Source organism: Calypte anna, chromosome W, assembly GCF_003957555.1.
Source record: "Calypte anna isolate BGI_N300 chromosome W, bCalAnn1_v1.p, whole genome shotgun sequence".
Taxonomy (NCBI): domain Eukaryota; kingdom Metazoa; phylum Chordata; class Aves; order Apodiformes; family Trochilidae; genus Calypte; species Calypte anna.
In genome coordinates, this window is record NC_044276.1 from 13,632,179 (window position 1) to 13,651,700 (window position 19,522).

Here is a 19,522-nt window from a genome sequence, read left to right on the forward strand (position 1 = left end):
GCGAGCTTCCTCTGTGGGTGTGGGTCCCACCTTTATTGGCCCCCTGGTCTTGCTCATGCCCAATAGGGGGCCTGTCCTAACCAGGCACAGGTGGACTCACACCCACTCTTTGGCAACTCGAGGCACCTGGTTTATCTTGTTTCTCTACACACTGATAAGATACACTCTCAGCCTTCTCCATGCTAAACCATCCCATCCCTTCAGTTTCTCACAGAATCACAGAATTGTCACAGTTGGAAAAGACCTCTAAAATCACCGCGTCCAACCATGAACATCCTCCCCCAATAAAATAAGTAAAATATATTTATCAATATCTGTAACACCATGCCCACTAGAGCATGTCCTGAAGTGCCTCATCTACACAAATTTTAAATACCTCCAGGGATGGTGACTCCACCACCACCCTGGGCAGTCTATTCCAGAGACTAACTACTCTCTCGGTAAAGAAATTCTTCCTTAGATCCAGTCTAAACCTCTCCTGGTGCAATTTCAGGCCATTTCTTCTAGTCCTATCATTGTTCACATGAGAGAAGAAGCCAGCACCCACCTCCATACAACCTCATTTCAGGTTGTTGTAGAGTGCAATAGGGTCGCCTCTCAGCCTTCTCTTTTCCAGACTAAACATTCCCAATTCCCTCAGCCTCTCCTCATAGGACTTGTTCTTCAGACCCTTCACCAGCTTGGTTGCCCTTCTCTGAACTCGCTCCAGCAACTCAATGTCTTTCTTGTAGTGAGGAGCCCATAAGTGAACACAGTACTCAACGTGCGGCCTCACCAGTGCCGAGTACAGGGGCACCATCACTTCCCTCCTCCTGCTGGACACACAATTTCTGATGCAAGCCAGGGTGCTGTTGGCTGCCTTGGCCACCTGGGCATACTGCTGGCTCATACTCAGCCAGCTGTCGACCAGCACCCCCAGGTCCTTTTGTGCATGGCAGCTTTCCAGCCACTCCTCCCCAGGTCTGTAGCATTGCATGGGGTTGTTGTGACCAAAGTGCAGGACCTGACACTTGGCCTTGTTAAACCTTGTCCCACTGGTCCAGCCTGTCCAGATCCCTCTGCAGAGCCTTCCTACCCTCGAGCAGATCAACGCTCCTACCCAACTTGCTGTCATCTACAAACTTGCTGAGGAAGTACTCAATCCCCTCATCTAGATCATTAGTGAAGATATTAGACAGGACTGGTCCCTAAACTGAGCCCTGGGGAACACCACTGGTGACTTTCTTGAAAAACTGCAAAATCCTGTGCAAGTGCATCTTTAAACTAGACGTAGGACTTCAGGGTTTATGTTTGCACTATTTTAAATTTTAGTATATTCTTTAGATTAACGGAAGAAACAGTACCTTTTTTCTCAAAGTGTAACATTACCAAATTCACGTGTCTGTGTAGTAATGATGAGATGTCTTTTCCAAAATCTCTAGCTCTTACGTTACCTGATATGTTAGATAAGTGGTTTTCATTATATGCTTTACTTCACCTGAGCTCTTCAACTCTTTCTAGACTACAACAGCAGATCAGCTGCTCGAAATATTTAAGCAAGTTGGAGAAGTCAAATTTGTGCGAATGGCAGGTGATGAGACGCAACCAACAAGATTTGCTTTTGTGGAATTTGCAGACCAGAACTCTGTACCTCGAGCTCTTGCCTTTAATGGAGTTATGTTTGGAGACCGGCCACTGAAGTAAGAAATAATTATCTGTATTGTTAAAAAAGACCAGGACTCAATATTCTGTTAATGGTTTAATTTAATTAATAAAATTGAAATTGCATTAAGCAAAACAGCGCTGGGTGTGTGGGGAGTCTCCGCTCCACTCACACGCACACTCCTAAAACTCTGGAATTACCTTTTATTGATTACAGTTCTATGCATATTCAAAAGGAGGTGGGTTTACATACATTTTCATAGGATTGCATCATGTCATTTTAATATTCATGATAGGTGAAGTCTGGGCAGAGTCTTCTTTTGGGGAGATATCCGGGGGTTGTCAGGGGGTCTTTGGATGAAGTAAGAGGTCTTCCTCAAGCTTGAAGTTTTTACCTCTCTTGATTTCGCTGACGTCATTATATTGTTACAAGGCGATATCAGGCCCTAGCCATAACTTTCCCCTTATCTGCTGGTTGTGACATCTTTATGTTCTTCTTGAGCAGATGTTCACATTTCTTTGGTCCCTAGTTAGCCTTGGCAGTGTCTTGTTTTAAGAACAAGACCTACACTTTTAATTATCTTCAAGACAGAAGTTAGCCTCATTAGGGCCTTGTTTTGTTCACACTGTTTCAGTGGAAAATTACATGCCTTAACTGCTTTGTCTAGCCCCATATTCACTTCTTTCTCAGTTTAATTATTTTCCTGAATTTTACTGGTTAGGAATACAAATTCATTAACATATATTACAATCATATATTACACATATGAATATTGACTGAGAGATTTCTTAATATCATTATACATGTATGACTCTAATGTGCAGGAAACTGCTGTGATGAGTATTTTTTCATACAATCATTATGTACCTATTGTTAGTTGTCCTGGTTTGGGCCAGGATAAAGGTGATTTTCTGTCTTGTACTTTTGCTTTTAGCTAAGTCTCTTGTAAGTAGTTGCACTTGCTGAAATTAACAGCAAGTTTCTCAGACAGTGTCTGCTTCTAGGATTGATAACACTTGATGTTTATAGTCACTGCTAGAGACTGGTGTGCAGAGCCAAGGACACTGCTCAGCTCTGAGGAAAACATTTTACCGTCCAGGAGGATACAGAGGTCCCACCTGAGCCCTCCTTTGGGGAGGAACAGACAAGATAGATGCCAGAATTGACCAAACAGAGTATTCCATCCCATATACGTCACACTCAGTATAAATTTGAGGCATCACGAGGGCCGAGCCAGATCTTTTCCGGATTTCCAGATTTCCTGATTTCCTGCTTCCCTTCCTTCACTCGGCATCCTGGAAGGATCCCGTCCGTTTGTTTGCCTGTGGTCCTGATCTGTGCCAGCCCATATCTGTGTGTTCCTGCCTCCAGTTCCCGACTGCTGCCGACTCCAGGAGTCCAGCCTGGACTTTCCCAGTGCTGCCCTGCAGCCTCGGTGGTGACGTGAGAGTTATTGGGGGAGAGGGGGGAGGAATGTGGTATCCATTTTCCTGTATATTTGTATATATTTAGTAATTTTACCTATTTATCATTACTGTTTCATTAAAGTTGTGTAGTTTAGTTTCCAACCCATAAGTCTCTCCCCCTTATTCTCTCTCCTTTCTCTATCAAGGAGAGAGAGATTAATAGAGAGCATCTGTTATTCGGTTTAATCGCCGGGCCAGTGTTAAACCATGACAGATTTATTGGCGCCCATCGTGGGGCCTGAGCTAATTGGCTCGAGTCCAGTTCAAATTTTGACTAAATTGCGTGAACAGTTTGAATTCAAACTACAGTGAAAGAATGGCTTTCCTGAGCTGGAATCAGACCTTGTTCTTTGGAAATTTCACAGGGTTGGAGATTAAACCAATCGTGCCGTACCTTTGGTATTTAGGGTGTGTGATGTGTATTTTCGCAGCTGGAGTTGCTGTTACTATGTGGGTTTTCTTTCGTAAGAGTTGCTTAAGAACCATCGTTGCAATAGGGTCCTCAATATTGATGTATATCATGGTGCATGGTGCTGTAGTGTTTCATACAGAGATAAAAAACTTGGTTGGTAATTACACTCCCAGTTTTAATTTGGAAAATTATACCATTCCATCGTATTTTGGGCTGACTCCACCAGATTTTGGTGGCAATAGCATTTCATTTCTCAGTCTTCTGGTGGGTGTTGTTAATTTCTCATATATTGGTGAGGAGTAACACAAAAACCACAGTAATGAGATTGAGTATGCCTTTTCGGAGGCCGAGAGTTGCTGTTCGGAGAGTGAGAGCTGCTCCTCGTACAGAGAGCACCCCCACTCCTGCCTCCACAGCCGCTTCTCGCCCCCCCTCACGCAAGGGCAAAACTGAGATAAGGCCGGCCAGCATCGCCAGTGTTTCTGCTACAGCTCCAGTTGCTGTGTCTACTCCCACAGACACTGCTGCTGCTCAGAAAGCAAGCCCTGCTGCTGCCACTGCTGCAGATGCCTCAGCCTCTCCCCCTCAGCCCACACAGTTATTTGTTAACCCTGTAACTAGGAGAAAAGGAAAACAATGGAAATCAGAAACGAGCCTTAACCCTTCCAAGTCTGAACAAGATGACCAGGTGATAGAGGAAATAGAGGATACTGCCTCTCCTCGTAGAGCAGCTAGAGCAGAGTCAGATGAGGACTCAGACTCAGAATCTGCTCAGCCCTATTCCATGAGAGACTTGCGTACTCTGAGAAAAGACTACAGCCGTTTTTCAGGTGAACCACTTCTCTCTTGGTTACTCCGATGCTGGAATGAGGGGGCTGCTACCATAACATTAACTCAGAAGGAAGCCAGGCAGTTGGGATCCCTGGCCAAAGATGCAGGTATTGATCGGGCATTTGGGGAAAAGGCTGGAACTACCAGTCTGTGGAAGCGACTCTTGTCAGCTGTAAGGGAGAGATATCCCTATAAAGAGGAAATAGACTGCCCACAGATCAAAGCAGCCAGACTTGGAAAAGCTATCAGGTATCTCAAAGAATTGTCTGTGCGAGACGTGATCTATAATAATGATGACATTGAAGATCCCTATCACGTACCATGCCCTAGGCCTATGATGCAAAGGTTTGTGCATGCTGCCCCACCACCTTTTAACCACACATTATCAGTAATGCTATGGGTTCCTGCAGATGTGGATTCAACTGTGGGTGATGTGATTAAAACTGTACGAGAGTGTGAAGATGCTGTCATAGCCCCTTGTCGGGCCTGGGTCTCAGCTATCAAGAGAGCATCTGAGGAATGGCATTCACCCCTTTCTCCTCAGACAGACGGAAGACACCGCACTGCAGCCATTAAGAGGAGACGCCCTCCTATGAGACAGAATCGAGAGAAACAGAAATCAGCAAGAGGGACCCTATGGGCGATCCTGTGTGAGTGTGGAGAGGACATGGAAAAGTGGGACAAGAAACCTACTGCTGCCCTACAGGACCGAGTGTTTGAGTTGATAAGTAAGCCGAAGGCAGAAGGAGGTCCTTCTAAAAAGATGGCTGCTCAAGTCTCCAATGTAGAGTTACCCAATCCAAAAATGCTGGTGACTCAAGATCCCTGCACATCAGGTGTGAGTACTGGGGATGCAAGCTCCAGTAATGCACATACTGACAATGCTGTATGTGCTCAAGCTTAGAGGTGCCCTGCCTCCAGCCAGGTGGAGGAGAGGGACAACTGAATCTATTGGATTGTGTGGATTCGATGGCCTGGCACATTAGAGCCACAAAAGTATAAAGCCTTGGTGGACACTGGTGCACAGTGCACCCTAATGCCATCGAATCAGAAAGGCACAGACTCCGTCACTATTTCTGGAGTGACGGGGGGATCTAAAGAACTGACTATTGTGAAGGCTGATGTGAGCCTCACTGGAATAAAGTGGCATAAACACCCAATAGTGACTGGTCCAGATGCTCCGTGCATCCTTGGCGTAGACTACCTCAAGGGAGGTGATTTCGAGGACCCAAAAGGGTACCGCTGGTCCTTTGGTACTGCAGCTATTAAGACTGAGAATGCAGAATGGCTGCATGCTTTGTTTGGCCTTTCAGATAAATCCTTTGTAGTGGGATTGCTGAGAACTACAAACCAGCGGCTGCCAACTGCTACTTCAGTAGTGCATCGTAGACAATATCGTGTCAACAGAGATGCTGTGATCCCCATTCACAAGCTTATCCGGCAATTAGAGAGCCAAGGAGTGATCAGCAAGACTCATTCACCCTTCAACAGTCCTGTATGGCCAGTGCAAAAGCCTAATGGAGAGTGGAGGCTGACAGTGGACTATCGTGCCCTGAATGAGGTTACACCGCCACTAAGTGCTGCTGTGCCGGACATACTAGAACTTCAGTATGAGCTGGAGTCAAAGGCAGCCAGGTGGTATGCTACTATTGATATTGCTAATGCATTTTTTGCTATTCCTATAGCACCAGAATGCAGAGCACAGTTTGCCTTCACCTGGAGAGATGTCCAGTACACTTGGAATCGACTGTACCAGGGGTGGAAACACAGTCCTACCATCTGCCATGGACTGATCCATGATACCTTGGAAAAGGGTGGAGCTCCAGAACATCTACAGTACATCGATGACATCATTGTGTGGGGTGACACAGCAAAGGAAGTCTACGAGAAAGGTAAGAAGATAATTGAAATCCTTCTAGAGGCTGGTTTACTACTGAAAGGAGCAAGGTTAAGGGACCTGCACAAGAGATACAGTTTCTGGGAGTTAAGTGGCAAGATGGACGTCGCCACATCCCAATGGACGTGATTAACAAAATAACAGCCATGGCCCCACCAACTACCAAAAAGGAAACTCAGTCCCTCTTAGGAACTGTTGGTTTCTGGAGAATGCATATTGCTTTTTATAATCGGACTGTGAAACCTCTCTATGAGGTTACTCGGAAGAAGAAAGACTTTAAATGGGGCTCAGAACAACAAGCTGCTTTTGAGGGTATTAAACAGGAGATTGTGCAGGCAATGGCCCTTGGACCAATTCGAACAGGGCCAGACATCAAAAATATTCTTTACACCGGAGATGGAGGTGATGGTCCTTCATGGACCCTCTGGCAGAAAGCTCCAGGAGAGACTCGAGGCCAACCTCTAGGATTTTAGGGTCGAAAATACAAAGGCTCCAAAGCCAACTACACAGCTGCTGAAAAAGAGATATTGGCCGCATACGAAGGAGTTAGAGCTGCTTCGGAATTGATTGGTACTGAAGCACAGCTCCTCCTAGTGCCACGATTACCTGTACTGGGTTTTATGTACACAGGTAGAGAATCTTCCCATCATGCTACCGATGCTACCTGGAGTAAATGGATTGCTTTACTCTCACAGAGAGCTAGGATAGGAAGACTTAATCGTCCAGGAATTGTAGAAGCAATAACAAATTAGCCAGAAGGCAAACACTTTGGAATGCCACCAGGAAAAGTGGTGAAACGGGCTGAAGAAGCCCCACCATATGACCAGTTACCAGAGAATGAGAAACAATATGCTCTTCACTGATGGATCCTGTCGTCTGGTAGGAGGCCATCGAAGGTGGAAAGCTGCCGTATGGAATCCTAAACGACTAGTTGCAAAAACAGACGAAGGAGATGGTGAATCAAATCAATTTGCAGAGGTAAAAGCCATCCAATTGGCTTTGGACTTTGCTGAACAAGAAAAGTGGCCGAGACTTTATCTCTAGACTGACTCATGGATGGTAGCAAATGCCTTATGGGGTTGGTTAAAGCAGTGGAAGCAAAACAACTGGCAACGTAGAGATAAACCTATCTGGGCTGCTGAACTCTGGAAAGACATTGCTGCTAGGTTAGAGAAACTTGATGTAAAAGTGCGTCACGTAGATGCCCATGTACCTTTGTATCGAGCTACTGAGGAACATCGAAACAACCAACAAGCAGATGAGGCTGCTCAAGTGTTCCAATTAGATCTGGACTGGGACCATAAAGGTGAACTGTTTTTGGCCAAATGGGCCCACAATGCTTCAGGTCATCAAGGCAGGGATGGAACATATCGATGGGCTCGTGACCGAGGGGTGGATTTATCTTTGGACGCTATTGCGCAGGTTATCCACGATTGTGACATATGTGCTGCAATTAAGCAAGCTAAAAGGTTGAAACCTCTGTGGTATGAAGGGAGATGGTCAAAATATAGGTATGGGGAGGCCTGGCAAGTCGACTACATCACACTGCCTCAAACCCGCCAGGGTAAGCGCTATGTGCTTACGATGGTGGAGGCAAGTACAGGATGGCTGGAAACATATCCTGTGCCTCATACCACAGCCCGGAACACTATCCTGGGCCTAGAGAAACAAGTCTTGTGGAGACATGGTACACCAGAGAGAATTGAACCAGATAATGGAAGTAATTTCAAAAACAGTCTTATAAATAACTGGGCCAAAGAACATGGTACTGAGTGGGGATACCATATCCCCTATCATGCACCAGCCTCAGGTAAAATTGAAAGGTACAATGGTCTGTTAAAAACTACCTTAAAAGCAATGAGTGGTGGAACTTTCAAAAACTGGGACAAGCACTTGGCAAAAGCTACCTGGTTAGTTAATACCAGGGGTTCCATCAATCGAGCTGGTCCTGCTCAGTCAGAACTTCTACACACAGTAGATGGGGACAAAGTGCCTGTGGTGCATGAGAAGAATCTGCTAGGGAAAACAGTTTGGATTTATCCTGCCTCGGGCAAAGGCAAACCCATTCGTGGGGTTGCTTTTGCTCAAGGGCCTGGACACACTTGGTGGGTGATGATGAAAGATGGAGAAGTACAATGTGTACCACAAGGGAATCTAACACTAGGTGAGAATTCCTAATTTCTGCTTGTCTAGCTTAATCAGTAATGCATGGACTCTTTGGGAGTCATGAACTTGTATCCCACCATAACTACTGTTATGTGAACTGTTGCATAAACTAACAGTGTTCTATGAGTGTTTTTCAGGATGATTTTGTGGTGATGAAACCAGAACTAGGTTCATCGGTTGGCATCCAGTGACTTCCTTGAAGTTAACATCTGCAACCTGCAACTTGTGGACGATGGACATGAACTGTAAAATTGCTCCTTCTTTTGAGAATCTGCTACAATAGATGAACATCTGCAATTGTAGACTGAATTACTTAGTGAATTTTAGCACAGAGAGATAGTAGTAATTTGTGTATAGATATGTTTAAGGATAAGAGTTAGTAATGATTGGAGCATGATGCAAATGGTATGGAATAAGGGGTGGAATGTCCTGGTTTGGGCCAGGATAAAGGTGATTTTCTGTCTTGTACTTTTGCTTTTAGCTAAGTCTCTTGTAAGTAGTTGCACTTGCTGAAATTAACAGCAAGTTTCTCAGACAGTGTCTGCTTCTAGGATTGATAACACTTGATGTTTATAGTCACTGCTAGAGACTGGTGTGCAGAGCCAAGGACACTGCTCAGCTCTGAGGAAAACATTTTACCGTCCAGGAGGATACAGAGGTCCCACCTGCAGCCCTCCTTTGGGGAGGAACAGACAAGATAGATGCCAGAATTGACCAAACAGAGTATTCCATCCCATATACGTCACACTCAGTATAAATTTGAGGCATCACGAGGGCCGAGACAGATCTTTTCCGGATTTCCAGATTTCCGGATTTCCTGATTTCCTGCTTCCCTTCCTTCACTCGGCATCCTGGAAGGATCCCGTCCGTTTGTTTGCCTGTGGTCCTGATCTGTGCCAGCCCATATCTGTGTGTTCCTGCCTCCAGTTCCCGACTGCTGCCGACTCCAGGAGTCCAGCCTGGACTTTCCCAGTGCTGCCCTGCAGCCTCGGTGGTGACGTGAGAGTTATTGGGGGAGAGGGGGGAGGAATGTGGTATCCATTTTCCTGTATATTTGTATATATTTAGTAATTTTACCTATTTATCATTACTGTTTCATTAAAGTTGTGTAGTTTAGTTTCCAACCCATAAGTCTCTCTCCCTTATTCTCTCTCCTTTCTCTATCAAGGAGAGAGAGATTAATAGAGAGTGTCTGTTATTCGGTTTAATCGCCGGGCCAGTGTTAAACCGTGACATTAGTAAACTGGAACACTTTTAGAAACTCCAGTTTCAAGGTTTGGCATAATTTTTTCCTAGAAGAATATGGATGTAATTGAGTAAAATATTTCTACATCTAATCTTGAGTTAGTGAAAGCTGTAACAGTGAGAGAATCTGCAAAGTCCTTGGTACTAATTAACCTTCATATATGATGTCTATATAATGAGTAGGCCTTAATTTGATCTTAGAGATTTTATCTGAAATCGAGAAACCGATTTCTAGACTTGTAGAAAATATTTAAATAGAAGTGGTACAATATTTCTGTGTTTAAAAGTAATAATATTTGAAAGCACTAAGAGATTTTAAATGGATAGAACAGATAAGTGTTAGAAAAATAGTTTTGCTGAACTTTGAGGTTTTTTAGTTGTATGAAAGTTGAGATGTTTTCTTTTTTTTCTTTTTATCTTCCCTTTTCAATGTTTTGTAGTTAAAGATTTTATTTTTCTTTAATTTAGAGTAAATCACTCCAATAATGCAATAGTGAAGCCTCCTTAAATGACACCACAAGCTGCTGCCAAGGAACTGGAAGAAGTGATGAAGAGAGTAAGAGAAGCTCAGTCTTTCATATCTGCTGCTATTGAGCCAGGTAGGTATATTCATTACCTAACAGACATGTTGTGTGTGTACCTTGGCACACATGCTTTTAAGAGTACTTTCAAACATAGGAGAAGAGTACTCGAATGTGAAAAACAAAAGAAAATAATCAAAATTGTCTTTGTACAACAAAGCAGTAGAATTAAGCTAACTTTTTATTTCATATCGTATTTTTAGATACATACTCTGTATGTTTTCAAAAATATAAAATCAATATTTTTAAAGTTCAAAGTAATTATAAAATTTTAAAAAATAGCTTTATGTTTCGTTTTGTTCTCTAGTGCCCAATAATGCCAGAGTTTCATAATCAGAGTGAGCTGTAGTGTAACAAGGCAACCAGGTGCCACTAATTGCCAGGGAGTGAGCATGAGCTTGTGTTAAGCCCACCTGTGCCCAATTAGGGTGGGCCCCCACTGCACATGAGCAGGACTAGGGGGCCAATAAAAGGTGAGGCCTGAGACACAGGTGGGGCTCACTCCTGAGCTAGCCAGCAGAGAGATCAGTTGCTCTCAGAGCAACAGCACTGATCCAGGCTAGTCAACCCTGTGGGCTATAGGCTCGGAGCACTGTTCGTGAGTCTCTGCTGGAACACCTGGTTAGACCTTGAAGCGCCGTTCCCTAAGAGAGGTTCGTCTTGCTACATCTGGTGGAGAATGCGGGCATAGACCTTGGTCTAGCCTGTGCTCAGACGAGTCAAAAAAAAAGGGGTCCAGTCCGTCGCAAACTAGCATTAACAGAAAACCCAAGGAGTCGAGTAAGAAAATCCACTACCGTTCCTTCCCTACCACTGATTGACCAAGAAAAAGGAAAAGATGGGATTGTCAGCAAGTACCCCTGTCAATGAGAAACTGGTGACACTGGCGAAGGAGCAAGAGCTCTCCTCCTCCCCATCCTCTGCAGCTGCGTGGGAACTCTGGCAGGAGGTCAGTAACCTATGGGGAGACCTCCCTACTCAAGAAATTAACAGAAACATAACCGGATTAGACGGTACCGGGGGAGTGGTGATCAATGCCCTAAAAGAAATAAAAGCTGAGGCGGAATCTGCCATCACTGCCATTGCAGCACTCCCGACGAAAGCTAGCGTTGATATTAGAGCACCACCACCAGAAGCAGGATCCGGTGTTGTCCCCACAGCACCTCCGCTACCCACTCCTCCTCCTGAGGATGGAAAAACCCGGAAGGCGTTCCTAGGACTAAGGGACAACAGCCTTGCCATCAAGAGCATGAGAGGGAAGCTGCACCATTCCATAGCCGAGTTTCTATTGGATATCGGGCCAGAGGAAGAAAAGGAAGCACCTGTTCCGAGCACCAAAAGAAACGAACAAAAGAATGTGAAGATGCCAACAGCCCATACCCCTGAGATGGGCGGCCCCAGCTGCTGCTTGAAACCCTCCCTACTGCCACCTCCCAGCTCAGAAAAAAAGCATGGGAAAGAAGCAGCCACCCCACCAGCTGCACCCATTGGCCTGGAGGACAAAATAAAAGCCCTCCTGGAACAGACAAATCAGGCCAAGAAATCCTTAGAAAAGAGGAAGACAGACATAGAACAACGCTCGTCTTTCCATAAATATCGAGAACCAACCACCCTCCCTGATGATGATGAGGAGGACATTCCAACCCCGCTGTTATCAAGAGAGAACAACCAAGGCATCAAAGGTGCTGACAAACCCCGACCCGGAAGATGGTCTGGAGTCATCCATGATGCCATTCTCGAAGGGGATTGGGAGGCCAGCACTGTTGCTTGCCCTGTTCTGCACAATAGCAATGGGCCACCTATATTTGAACAGCACAGTTGGAAAACCTTACAGCAAGCCAAGAAGACCCTGAGAGAGGGAGGCTTAAAACGAGAGAGTGGTCAGGCCGTCCTGGATTGGCTCTTTGCTGCTGACACCAATTGCCCCCACGACTGTCGCGATCTGGCCAGATACCTGCTTACCCCCTCCCAGCAGATTGTCTGGGCCACAGAATGGGAACGCCTGGCCCAAGCAGAGGCAAACCGCCCTCGAGCACCCGGGGATCCACTATCAGGGATAACTGCCGAGATGCTCACGGGCTCGGGACGATATGCAGATGTCCAAGTCCAGCTGCAGTTCCCGACTGTGCTCCACCACATTGCTGCGCACCTAGCCCGCCGAGCCTTTTACGTGGTTCCAGAGCCTACTCCAGTCCCTTCATTTACTGCCGTTAAGCAAGGGATGAATGAGCCCCTTCAACATTTTGTTGACAGACTCTGGCAGTCTATCATGGCTCAATCCGAGCTGGGAGCAGAGCAGAAGGAGTCCATGTTTAAGCTGCTGGCATTTGAAATTGCGAATCCGAGAATGAAGTCGCTGTTCTCTACTTTACCAAAAACGGCTGACGTCTCGGAGATGCTAGAGGTGGCTTCCAGGGCCACTCAAACACAGCGAAACCAAGGCATGGCCAGTGCCTTTGCCGCCGCCCTGGAACCCACCCAAAAGCTGTTCGCGGCAGTGGCGCAAAAACTAGACAGAAGGGAAAATCGATACAGAAGGAGAAATCGATCAAGAAAATCCACCCCTGTCTGTTTCCGCTGTGGAGCCACAGGCCACTCAGCAAGAGCCTGCTTAGCTACAGTATGGTGTTACCGATGCCAGAGAGACAACCACAACAACCTGGCATGCAGGTCTACAAAAAACGGAAGGCGCAGCGTGCCAGGCCCCCGCGCCGTGACACAAGTAGCCAGGCCAGCTCTCTACACCACCTCCCCGCCCCAGCCACAAGGGGAAGCTTGGGCATCGGTGTGCCCTCAGCAATAGATGTCACGCTGACGACAACACAGGTTTACCAGATCCCGATGGGAATTCATGGACCGATATACCAAGAAAATAGCATGGTTGGAGCCTTACTAATTGGCCGTTCTTCCACTGCAGTTGCAGGACTTATTGTGCTCCCAGGAGTTATAGATGCAGGTTATACAGGGAAGATAATGATTACTTGCTTTACATTAATGCCCCCCCCTGATAATCAAAGCAGGAACCCGGCTAGCACAACTGGTCCTCCTCCCAAAAATGAATCTGGGAAAGAACGCCCCCGTGGCACGAGGCAGTCAGGGCTTTGGATCTTCTGGAAGCACTCTGGTAACCTTAGTGCAACAGATGAAGACAAGGCCCATCATTATTGTGAAGCTGACCGCTGGAAAAGAGGTTAAGACCCTTTCCATGATGATGGACACCAGGGCTGATGTCACAATAATCAACCTTAATGTGTGGCCTCGTCATTGGAAACTTATCACTGCCCATGATGCCGTCTAGGGAATAGGTGGTGGTTCCACCCCCCTTCAGGCCCTTAAACCCGTGCAATTACAGTTTCCCGAAGGACAAACGGTAACCGTACGTCCCTATGTGTTGCTGTTACCAGGGCAACTTGGAGGGTTGGTTGGCAGGGAAGTGATGAGCCAACTAAGGGCTGTTCTCTACATCCCGGAACCCATCCAACCCCCTCAACATTTTCAATAAGGGCCACTGCAGAAGTGCCGCCAACTCCCAGACTGCAGTGGAAGACAGACATCCCTGTCTGGGTGGAGCAGTGGCCCCTATCCAAAGAGCGGCTAGAAATCGCCAGCCGTCTGGTAAAGGAGCAGCTGGATGCAGGACACATCCAGCCGTCTGTCAGTCCTTGGAACATGCCCATCTTCATAGTTCCAAAAAAGACAGGAAAATGGGGACTATTGCATGACTTGCGCAAGGTCAACAACCAGATGTGGCCAATGGGCGTCCTCCAACCCGGGCTGCCCCTCCTTACAATGTTATCTAGAGGCTGGCACCTTCTGGTAATCGATCTCAAGGATTGGTTTTTCACCGTTCCCCTACATCCTGAAGACACGGCTCGCTTCGCATTCACCATCCCATCGATCAACAAAAGTGAACCTGCAAAGCGATACGAATGGGTAGTGTTGCCCCAAGGGATGAGAAATTCCCAAACGATATGCCAAATGTATGTGGCATGGGCGCTCTCGCCCATCCGAAAAGAAATGCCGGACACACTAATCTACCACTATATGGATGACATACTACTTTGCCAGGAAGCCCCGTTCCCCAACAACTTCAGCCAAATATTGACTAACCAGCTGAAGACAAAAGGACTAATAGTAGCTCCTGAGAAAGTGCAAACAATCGCCCTGGAGCTACTTAGGGTGGCAAGTCACTCATGCCATGGTGAGACCGCAAAAACTAGAAGTGATAAGCTAGGTTAAAACATTGAACGATGCCCAAAAGCTAGTGGGCAAGCTTCAATGGGTTCGACCCATTATAGGTCTCACCAATGCGGACATCCACCCCTTTTTGTCTCTATTGCGGGGCACGCAACCAGATGCGTTAGTGGACTGGACTGAAAACCATACCAATGTGTTAAAATGGGTCGTCCACAAACTGGCAACCGGCTTTGCAGATCGTTGAGATGCCACCCAAGCCATTGGAGTCTGGGTATGTAATCACCCTTCATTCCCATTCGCACTGCTGTTACAGGATTTTAATTGGCAAAAGGAAAATGGGGAACACCACCATGACAACCGTGACAAAAACCACACTCAGAGCTCTCAGAAATCAGGTTCGATAGCCATCTTGGAATGGTTATTTCCACCACCCACAGCCCAGAAAGGTATCTGGCAACAAACTGAGATAACGGCATTCCTGATATGAAAGGGACGACAGCGTTGCCTTGAAGTAGATGGTCAAGAGCCAGGATGGATCAGCATCCCTATCAAAACAATTGATTTTGATTGGTTGCTGCAACTCTGTACACCTCTACAACTTGCCTTGTTCGAGTACTCTGGGGAAATCCGTCATGGAGGCCCAAAACACAGGCTATAGGCCATCAGACAGTTCCATTGGATAGAGCGACCGATTGTTTCAGAGCGCCCAGTGCCTGGTATCACAGTATTCACTGATGCCGGAAAAAGGTCGTAAACGGCTGCCTGCGTATGGCAGGATAAGGGACAGTGGAAGCAACATTTGATTCCAGGCACCGACAAGGACAACCTGCAGACTCTGGAACTACTGGCTATCATTTGGGCCTTAACACAATGGCGACGTGTCCCCCTTAACATCGTCTCCGACTCGCAATATGCAGTAGGAGTGGCGAACTGTATCGAGGATGCTCTTGTCAAGCCAGTACAAAACCAGCAGCTAATGGAGCTCTTTCTTACATTACAGCGTGTGCTGGAAATTCACACACAACCGTGCTGCATCTTGCACATCCACAGCCATAAAACGTCCTTGGGCCTAGTTGAAGGAAATGCAAGGGCTGACTCCCTGGTCAGCCTAGGATTACAGGGTCCCGTAAGTCAGTTCGCGAAGGCTCAAAACAGCCATTCCCTATTCCATCAGAATTCCAGGGCGTTGAAGCACATGTTTGCAATTCCATGGGAAGATGCAAAAGGGATTGTTAAAGCATGCCCTCAGTGCGCACAATTTGGCCCTGCCCTAGGAGTGGGAGTCAATCCACGCGGGCTGCAGGCGGGAGAGATCTGGCAGATGGTTGTCACCCACATTCCGGAATTCGGACGACTCAAATACGTCCACGTAACGATAGACACCTTTTCGGGCATGCTCTGGGCGACAGCTCAGACAGCGGAGAAGGCTCTACATGTGGTCCGTCACCTGACCAATTGCTTTGCTGTCATGGGGGTCCCTCAAGTAGTAAAAACTGACAATGCGCCTGCTTATACAGGCGGAAAAGTCAAGCAGTTTCTTGCTACTTGGGGAGTAAAACACATTACAGGGATCCGTCATCGGTCTACAGGCCAGGCGATAGTTGAAAGAGCTAATTGCACCCTGAAGACGTATCTACAAAAACAAAAGGACAGCAAAGACATGGACCCACAGATGCGGCTTAGCAAAGTGCTTTTTACACTAAATTTTCTTAGTCTAAGCCGCGATTCCCAACAACCCCCTGTGTTACTCCACTACTCGTCCCAGAAAATCAACCGTATGCTGGAAGTCCAAATCAACTACAAGGATCCATCTACAGGTCAGTGGGTAGGGCCCAAGCCGCTACTGTTTACCGGAAGAGGTTATAGCTGTGTCTCCACAGACTCCGGACCTCTTTGGGTACCCAGTAAATGGACACGCCCAGCCGCCACCAGATCTCTTAGGAACAAGGATGCGTCATCCAGCATGTCAAATTGAAGGACCTTGCCAAACTTGCACATTTGGACATCGTATAATTTTTCTTTCTTGTTGTTTGTGTTTTTCTAACAAAAAAACCCAAACAAAAAAAACCCAAACAAAAAAAACCCAAACAAAACACAAAACCAAACAAAACACAAAACCAAACAAAACACAAAACCAGAAACAAACTAACAAAAACTTTAAAAAAAAAAAACCAAAAAACCAAAAAAACAAACAAAAAAAAAAGGAATTGTCGTTTCTGTTGTATTTGTGTTTATTATGTACTTATTACTATTGTCATGGTAGTTCTTCACAAAAAAAAAAAAAAAAAGAGGGGGGAAATGTAGTGTAACAAGGCAACCAGGTGCCCCTAATTGCCAGGGAGTGAGCATGAGCTTGTGTCAAGCCCACCTGTGCCCAATTAGGGTGGGCCCCCACTGCACATGAGCAGGACTAGGGGGCCAATAAAAGGTGAGGCCTGAGACACAGGTGGGGCTCACTCCTGAGCTAGCTAGCAGAGAGGTCAGTTGCTCTCAGAGCAACAGCACTGATCCAGGCTAGTCAACCCTGTGGGCTATAGGCTCGGAGCACTGTTCGTGAGTCTCTGCTGGAACACCTGGTTGGACCTTGAAGTGCCGTACCCTAAAAGAGGTTTGTCTTGCTACAGTGAGCTAGCTAGCATGCCTCTAAAAGCAGCATTATTATGTGTTCCTTCAGCAGATTTATATTCTCTCTGTTATAAGCTCATTTTCGTGCTGGTTCAAGACTATATGCCTCATCATGGCAAATGGGATTAGAGAACCAGTCTGAGATAAAACTTAACATATTGTAAATGGACTTCTTTCATAGAGATTGGTTCACTTATCCCTGTTGACACTGAAATATCTGGTCAAGGAGGAAGGTGTTTGTGGGAAGAGTGGTTAGACAGACATTTCAGTGGTGATTTGCGCTGACTTAAACTGATTGCAAAACCACAGCATAAAATGTACTCAGTTAGTTGAACTTGCAGTTGAAATGCTCCTTTGTCTTTTAATCACCAAGATTTTGCCATTCTTAGTAAGAAATCCAGTCATCAACTTAAGTAGGTTTGATAGTGGAGGGTCTTGAGGGTTTGTTTTGGTTTTTTTGTGTGTGGGGCGGTCTTTCTGTTGATTTTTAGGATTGGGAGAAAAATAGTTCTAAGATTTCATCAGTGTTAAACAGCAGAATAATCTTTTAGAGTCTGAATCAAAGTCCGCTGACATCCCTGGTAAGCTTTCTGTTGACTTTCTGCTGTTTGGGTCAAACTTTTCACCCCCTTCTCTCCATCCCTTCCTCCCTCAAAATAGTGTTTGAGGAATAGAATTTCAGTATTTGTACAGTGGTTGGAATATCTAAAAGTATACAAAATACTAATTATTATTTACATATTTTGCTTGTATACCCTCCAAATTTACTCTATTGTTCTAAGGATATTAAAAAAATAAAGAAATTATATTATGCATTTTACCAGAGGAGAACATGTTGTTATCTTCTGCTTTGTGGCAGCAACATAAATCACATTCCTAACAGAGCTAGCTGTTTATAATTATCTGGTTTATGTGTACTGCTGCAGGATGGCTGCACTCAACGAGTATATGTGATGACTTTATTGGATGTTTCTGAAGGATATTTGTAAAGAAAGAAGATGTGCAAAGTATAGGCCCCTTGCTCTATATGTGTGGTACATTCCACTTGTGCCAGATTGTTAACTGGGATCTTTAAATGTTCTGAGCTCACACTGTTTTTTTCTTCTCAGAGTCTGGAAAGAACAGTGAAAGAAAAGGTGGTATATCTCGTTCCCATTCTCGTTCAGAATCCAGGTCTAGCTCCAAATCCCGATCTAGAAGGAAAAGATCCCAATCGAAACACAGGTAGGTATGGTTTTTTATTTTGAACTAAAAGGTCATACTGGTTGGTTTTGGGTTTTGGGGTTTTTTGTGTGTGTGGTGGTGGTTACTGAGATTTCTTACTGAGCTATGATACAAGTATCCCTGTAGAGAAGATTTCTAACTTACACTGACCAGATCAGAGTAACTATGAACTTTGTCTCTGAACAGATAATCTTTTCCTCTAAATGGTAAATTTAGAGCCCTTTCTTTGTATCGTGGTGCCCTGCTTTTTCGATAGCTCTCAGGTCTCTCAAATTAGCGAGGCAGCTCTCCACAGTTGTGGAGTCGCCTTCTCGGCCCAAGTACATGCCATTTGAGTCTTTTGTGATGCTTTCTTAAATAATGGGATGCTCAAAGAGGAGCATGAATTTTGCAAACTAGAGTATGAATTTTTTTAACATCCAACTAATTACACTTGCTATTTGACATTAGGAAATGGGTCTTCCACCAATAATCTTATATAAGTTATGCATTACTGTATTTGGTTTGCATGGCGAGGTTTTGGTAGTGTGGGGCTACAGAGGTTGCTTCTGTGAGAAGCTGCGTGAAACTTCTCCTGTATCCAGTAGGGCCAGTGCCAGCCAGCTCCAAGATGGACTGACCAAATCCAAGCCAATCAGCAAGCATGGTAGGACCTCTGTGATAACATATTTAAGAAGGGGGGGAAAAGAAATGCTGCAGAAAAGCAGCCAGAAGAGTGAGAATATGTAAGAGAAACAACTCTGCAGACACCAAGGTCAGTAAAGAAGGAGGGGGAGGAAGTGCCCCAAGAACTGGAGCAAAGATTCCCCTGCAGCTCATGGTGAAGACCTTGGTGAGGCAGGCTGTTCCCCTGAAGTCCATGGAGTTTAACAGTGGAGCAAATATCTACCTGCAGCCCATAGAAGAACCCATGTCAGAGCAGGTGGATCCCCAATGGAGGCTGTGACTCCATGGAGAGAACAGCCCATGCTGGAGCAGGTTTGCTGGCAGGACTTGTGACCTCATGGGGAGATCCACACTGGAGCAGTCTGTTCTTGAAGTACTGCACCCCATGGAAAGGAATCACATTGGAGAATTTAATGGAAGACTGTCTTCCATGGGAGGGACCCCATGCTGGAGTAGGGGAAGTGTGTGCATAGGAAGGAGCAGCAGAGACAATGTGATAAACTGACTTGTACCTCCATTCCCTGTCCCCCTGTGACACTCAGGGGGAGGAGGTAGAGAAAATTAGGAATG

At 45.8% G+C, this 19,522-nt stretch overlaps 1 protein-coding gene across 1 annotated transcript in view; it reads left to right on the plus strand.

Annotated features, from left to right (window-relative positions):
- Nucleotides 1-18,621, plus strand: part of LOC103539710 (splicing regulatory glutamine/lysine-rich protein 1-like) — a 77,246-nt gene extending 58,625 nt beyond the window's left edge. Inside the window, 4 exon segments of the mRNA XM_030468332.1 lie at nt 1,501-1,679; nt 10,128-10,258; nt 18,172-18,286; nt 18,564-18,621. Of these exon segments, the coding sequence (XP_030324192.1) occupies nt 1,501-1,679; nt 10,128-10,258; nt 18,172-18,286; nt 18,564-18,621 (483 nt within the window).
- Nucleotides 18,622-19,522: the final 901 nt, after the last annotated feature.